At 47.6% G+C, this 6,191-nt stretch overlaps 1 protein-coding gene across 1 annotated transcript in view; it reads left to right on the plus strand.

Moving 5' to 3' along the window:
• Positions 1 to 712: 712 nt before the first annotated feature.
• T265_03623 (hypothetical protein) overlaps positions 713 to 6,191 on the plus strand; it is a gene marked incomplete at both ends in the record, with an annotated part of 65,549 nt that continues 60,070 nt past the window's right edge. Inside the window, 2 exons of the mRNA XM_009168158.1 lie at positions 713 to 1,010; positions 1,061 to 1,551. Of these exons, the coding sequence (XP_009166422.1) occupies positions 1,281 to 1,551 (271 nt within the window). The remainder of the gene's footprint in view (positions 1,011 to 1,060; positions 1,552 to 6,191) is intronic.

Raw genomic sequence — 6,191 nt, forward strand, 5'->3', positions numbered from 1 at the left:
TCGGGTAGTAGCTGCGTGGAATGACCTTCCTCAGACGGTTGTTCACGCTCCTTCTAGAACCCAGTTTAAAGCACTATTAGATACTTATCTGTGCGAATCCTCGCGCTGGCAAGCATACTGTCCCGCGCTGAGAACATAAAGAGCAGTGCTACACCTTTTTTCAATTGTGCCTTTCAGGTGAACGACAGCCACTGACCGACAAGAACAAAAGCGTCCTGGGAGGCTTGGGCAATAGTCTCGATCCTGTGTATCAATCCGTGACTCCGTGAATCCGTGATGATAGCGATGATCACAGGTACCATCGGTGGGCTCTGGTAAGATTTTCAAGCTATGAGCGCACATATTTATTGGGCTACAATTTTGATCACTTTAGTTAATTGTCTTGTAAGATAAACTTTCTCCGACCCTTTGTTATGGTACACGCATTACCCAGTTCAAAGCACTTTAAGCAATATTTTATTTTGGTTCTCACTCCGACAACGTAATTGTCCTCATCGAGAACTTAAAGAGCATTTCTACGCCCTTTTCCTCTCATACCTTTCCGGTGAACAGAATCCGCTGAACGATAAGAACAAAATCAACTCGGGAAGTTTCGGCCAACGCCTCTGCCCTTTTAGAATTCCGTGAGTCTTCTAATAAGCTATTGATTCCTGGACCCGTAAAGCCTGACCTTGGAGTGACCTAGAAACACCTGTGTTGTCCTCCATCCACCGTCGGAGGTCCCCTTTTGCGACCATGATTGGGAATGATGGGATGGAGCAGCTTATCCCACTGGTGAATAAGTTGCAGGACGCTTTCTCATCATTGAATGTGCCTCTCGGCTTGGAACTCCCGCAAATCGCTGTCGTGGGCTCTCAAAGTGCTGGAAAAAGCTCAGTCCTGGAGAACTTTGTTGGCAGGTTTGTTGTAATTGGCACTTTAAACTTGTGTATGCTTACAGAGACTTTTTACCGCGTGGATCAGGGATAGTTACTAGAAGGCCCCTCGTTCTTCAGTTAGTATATGATAAAGCAGGTAAGGACATGCTTATATGTATGATTATTCCCTTTGTTTCTACCAGAATATGGTGAATTCCTGCACCTGAAAAATAAGAAATTTACGAACTTTGAGGAGATCAGACATGAAATCGAAGCAGAGACTGATAGGCTGACAGGAACTAACAAAGGGATTTCAAACATTCCTATCAATCTCCGGATTCATTCCCCGCACGGTACTTGTCAATATGTCCTTTTAATGTTCTGATTTAAGTCCTGAACCTCACATTAATCGACTTACCCGGGATGACCAAGGTCCCTGTTGGAGATCAGCCGCCGGATATAGAAATTCAAATACGCAGTATGATCGTCGAGTACATTGAAAGAGACAACTGCCTTATCCTTGCTGTCACACCCGCAAACACTGATCTAGCCAACTCGGATGCTTTAAAATTGGCGAAGGAGTATGATCCTCAAGGTTTGAGAACCATTGGCGTTCTGACAAAGTTGGACTTGATGGACGAAGGAACTGATGCCAGAGAAGTACTGGAGAACCGGTTGCTGCCGCTACGCAGAGGTTTGTCAGAGTTTTCCATGCTTTTCTTCAAAACTCGAATATCTTTTGCAATCTTTGCATCATGGTTGATAGCTCCTGCTGGCTACCCTAGTGCCATTTTCGTTGAGTTTTTCTCACTCGCCTGTCCGGCAGCACTCGGTTCACTGTCACTTGCACCTTTCCAAAGGTTATTTCGTTTATTCATTTATTCATTGTATAAAGCCGGATGGTGAGCACTACGGCAGCCTATTTATTTTCCGGATCAGCAACTTTGTCCTTACCATGTCCCCACTGGACTGGATTTGTATCCAGAGTTCATCTGAAAGGTTTCTCATCTAGAGGGAGCTTGTTCAATTTCAGGCGAAAGTGAGGTGAATCAGTTCAGTTAGTCTTTTTGAGCTCACAAACCGTGCATTGATTTCACTTCCTCATTATAGTCCACCTAGGTTGGTGAGGATAAATGACAGATATGTACTGGAGGTCTAGTCTGGTGATCGACATCGAAAGTTCTGTCTGCCCGGTACAGCAGGGAGCGACAAATACGCCTTGAAGGTGCCAGCTTTAATGCGAGTGCCGTTGGTCATGTTGCACTGGCATAGCTGTTTGTCTCGTCCCGGGGACCACAGCCGTGGAGACGATGTTAGCAACACAGCCAGGCTGACTGGTAAGTGCTTTCATGGTTCGTTGCCCCTAGGTGGTATCTGTCTGATGCAACTCTGGGCGAAGAAGAATACGAAGTATACGACCTTACCAGCGTGACCCGTAGATTACAACCAGCTAGTCTATCAAAGAAGAATGAGTTTTCCCGTCTGGTGAACCTCGGCATTACTACACGATGTCCCAACCAGACCCGCGCAATGCTCCGGAAAGAATGGTGGTGAGACAGTCCGAAGATCCCCCGCACGCAGCAACTGCGTCTCTCACTCACAGAGTAGGACAGATCGGACTGCGACATTGTAAGCTCTGCTCTTGACAGTTAGTCTAATATCACTTTGACGCCATAAATTTCGGAGGTTGGGAGCGGTACCGCGGCAGTCTTAATTTGGGAAGTTACTTCGCCTTTCGACAGTTCTCTGGGCCTCGCGTGGCTACCCAGGCAGACGAACATATCTACTACATTTATCGGTTCACCTGCAAGCATGAGTTTTGGATTCGATGCCAATCAATCCTGCAACAGCATTTTACACCTTACGGGTGCAAAGTGCACGCCGAAATGTGCAGCAAAGTCATGTAATTTATTTCAGATAGTTTGTATTTCTGATCCGAGAAAAGCAGTATCGCGTACTCATTCTCTGTTAGTGAACGCCCTTGGAGTATTTTGATCCCCGAAATGTGATGGACAGGTAAAGAAGACTCAAGTAGCATATCGGCTACGAAGTCAAATAGAAGAGGTGATAGAGGACACCCCTACCTGACACCACTAGAATTATTGAACTTGGAGAGAATTTGCAGTAGACAAGTACGTGTCCACAGGAGGAGGCATATACGAAGACAAGAATTTACAAGGAACACTGTTCATACCCAGACACTGTCATAGTTTCTGACGATCAGCGAAGTGAAAAGCAGCTCCGAAATTGAGAATGACAATCATTGTTGGTCATCAGAATTAGTGCCAGAATTCATGGCTGCCGTTCCCTCTGGGGCCCACAACTTCGTTCCGGTCGCGCCACGGTGCGTGCACGCCTGACAGTTCGTTCCCCTTCGGGCCATTGTAAATCAGCAAGAAGCATGTCAGTCCATCGTCTTCGAAGAACTGCCATGACTCAACAGTATCGATATGCGAAAGCTCGGCAAATACCCTCGATAAACCACACTGTGCTACTATTTTTCGTCATTCATTTTTGAAGGGTACGGTCACAAACATAAAAGGTGAGTGCAAGCGACGGATGCAAAAGGGCAACAGGATAATATGAGGTAAAAGAGAGAAGCGTCTCATTCGAATTCATGCCACCAACAGTTCCAGTCAGATGAGATGAATCCCAACGTATGCAAAAATTTTGGTATGGAAACACGCCTCTAAAGACCAACAACCGAAGAAAGGACAAACAATGTTGAATGCTTTTCAAGGCGCGGTAAGCGCTAGCACAATCAAGACTGGCACACCAGGTACAAAGTATCCGTCATACTAGGTCTGGTGTGAGATTAAATGGCAAAAAATGTACGCCCAACACCATGTCCCATGCATAAAATTGTCGTAAGTATCCAGAAAGCCCACAATGGCAAGCAAGCACAAGTCACTGACTGTGACCTTAGGAAGTCCCAGTCCAATAACAGCCTTGGTGGATTGAGGAAAGCAAACCCCTCGATAAGAGATGATCATCAGTTGGTGGACCAAAAAGTCGACATCACAACCAATGGCTCGTAAGGCTGAGATTATGGCGAGGGTATATTCATCAGCACCATACTTCTGCTTCTCACTCCACACAGTTTATCCGTGCCCGTCCGAGACTGCTGACGTCTATCACTTCCCCGGCGCTTCCAAAGAGCAATTCGAAATAATAATAAAAATCGTCCAGCTGTAGCACCCTTTCGGTGCCTAGCTGCCGTGCCACACGAAGGAGGCATGAGGGCTGGGATACTGCCAGGTTGCCCAAGCCTAGACAGGCGAAGTCAAGTGACAGAGGTCGGGTTCGAACCACGGTCAGTAAATCCGCGCTCTACTCACTTGGTTCATCTTGTGATTAGGTCAGGCTTGATGTGGATGCTTTCAGGACCTCGAGGACTGTGTATCCCAGGCGACGGAGACGTTTTGCGAGTTCCCCTGCAACCCGATTATGAAGAGCACATCTGGCGTCATGAGTGAGCCAGCAGGACTGCAAAATATGCACCGAACTCTCCGGTCGGTTATAGTTTCCACGACAGATCGTCTGGCCACCATGACCATGCCGAGCGCTTCTAACTCTCGTCTTGAGCAAGTTGCATCGGAGCTGGATACCACGGATTAATATCCGAAGAATTCTCGTTCTACCTTTCGACTTCCCCTGTCTAGGCTTGGGCAGCATGGCAATATCACAGCCCTCGTGCTTCCTTCAGGTGGCATGGCAGCTAGGCACCGGAAAGGTGCTACAGTTGAACGATTTTTATTTTTTTCGTCTTCGAAAATGGTACACGAACACTGCGTGAAAATCACCGTGGCATCAGTCTGGTAGCTGTGCCATCATGGGTGCCCTCTGGTCTTGTCATTCGAAGGCTGACTTAACGCAGGATAATAAGATAATCTTTCAGCTGTACCACTCAGTTGTAGCACCCTTTCGGGGCCTAGCTGCCATACCACCCAAAGGAAGTACGAGGGCTGGCATACTTCCAGGTTACACAAGACAGCGGAAGCCGAGAGGCATAGGTAGGGTTCGAATCTCCCTTTGCCAGTCGACCGACTTCCTCGAAGAGCCCATGAGTTATATCAGCTACCGCCTCCAGTGCGCAACTATATATCCCACCTCCCCAAATCACCGGTGAACGAGAATGTGAGAGCTAGAACCGCTGTATTGCAATGGTTGTATCTAAGTAGTACATTTTTACAGCTTTTGGTGATGATGATAGTGATGCGATTGTCGCCGGTCGCAAAACCTTCCCTACTTCCCGGTCTTTGTCGATCCACCAGCGCCCTCCGTTAATCCTTAGGCTCTTCATTATTCGGCTGCTTAGGGATCTGCGTGCATCATCACCGTCGCTTGTTCTTGGTGTAGTTTTCTTGGCTTCAATCAGAGATGCTGATGTGAGCTGTGTTCATTGAGGTTTGCAAGCGATCCCTGGCATACTGCGAGCAATGCTTCTTTCACCTTTCTCCAGTTGCCATCGGAACCGCCATCACAGTCATATCTGTCGTTTTCTGGAAGCTCCTCAGTGAGATATTGTTGGCTCAGTGATTAGATTTCAAATTTACTGACCACATGGTCCGTGTTTCGAACCCGACCTCTGCCTCTCAACTTCCCCTGTCTACGTTGTGCAACCTAGAAATATGCCAGCCCTCGTTTTTTTTTTGGGGGGGGGGTATGTGGCAACTAGGCACCGAAGTGGTGTTACAGCTGAACGACAGAAACGTCTTGCAGCTCGAGATGGCTTAGTGGCTAATGGGAGAACTTACTGATCACAAGGCCCGTTGTTCGAACTCAATCTATGCAACTCGAGTGCTTGTCTAGCTATGGACAGGCTTGCAGTATCTCAACCCTCATGCTTCCTTCGGATGGCATGGCAGGTCGGCACCGATAGGGTGTTACAGCTGGGCGATTATTCATTTAGTTTATTATATTTTACATTTGATAGACTCAACGGCTTTTACCGACTGGTGTGTCCCCGAGGGGAAGCAAATGGATGCACGTGCCTGCATAATACCGTCATCAGAGTCAAATGATGCACCCCGAAATGACCAAAAATCATGCGTCGATGCGTCGGTACGTACGGACACTGGGGAACGATTGAAATGACCAACATGCGTCGATGCGTCGGTACGTACGGACACTGGGGAACGATTGCTTCAGCTGTGTGCTGATCGCAGGCTTTTTTTATGCATGCATAACTTCCGAAATAGCCGAAGTCGTCTGGCCACTTGGTGTTCTCCAACAACAGGCCGGCCACAAACTCAAATCGACCACATTGCCATCAGTTACCGATGGCGCGGGTCCATAACTGACTGCCGGTCGTTTTGGAACACATTTGTGGAC

The sequence above is a fragment of the Opisthorchis viverrini genome (assembly GCF_000715545.1).
Source record: "Opisthorchis viverrini unplaced genomic scaffold opera_v5_55, whole genome shotgun sequence".
Classification (NCBI taxonomy): domain Eukaryota; kingdom Metazoa; phylum Platyhelminthes; class Trematoda; order Opisthorchiida; family Opisthorchiidae; genus Opisthorchis; species Opisthorchis viverrini.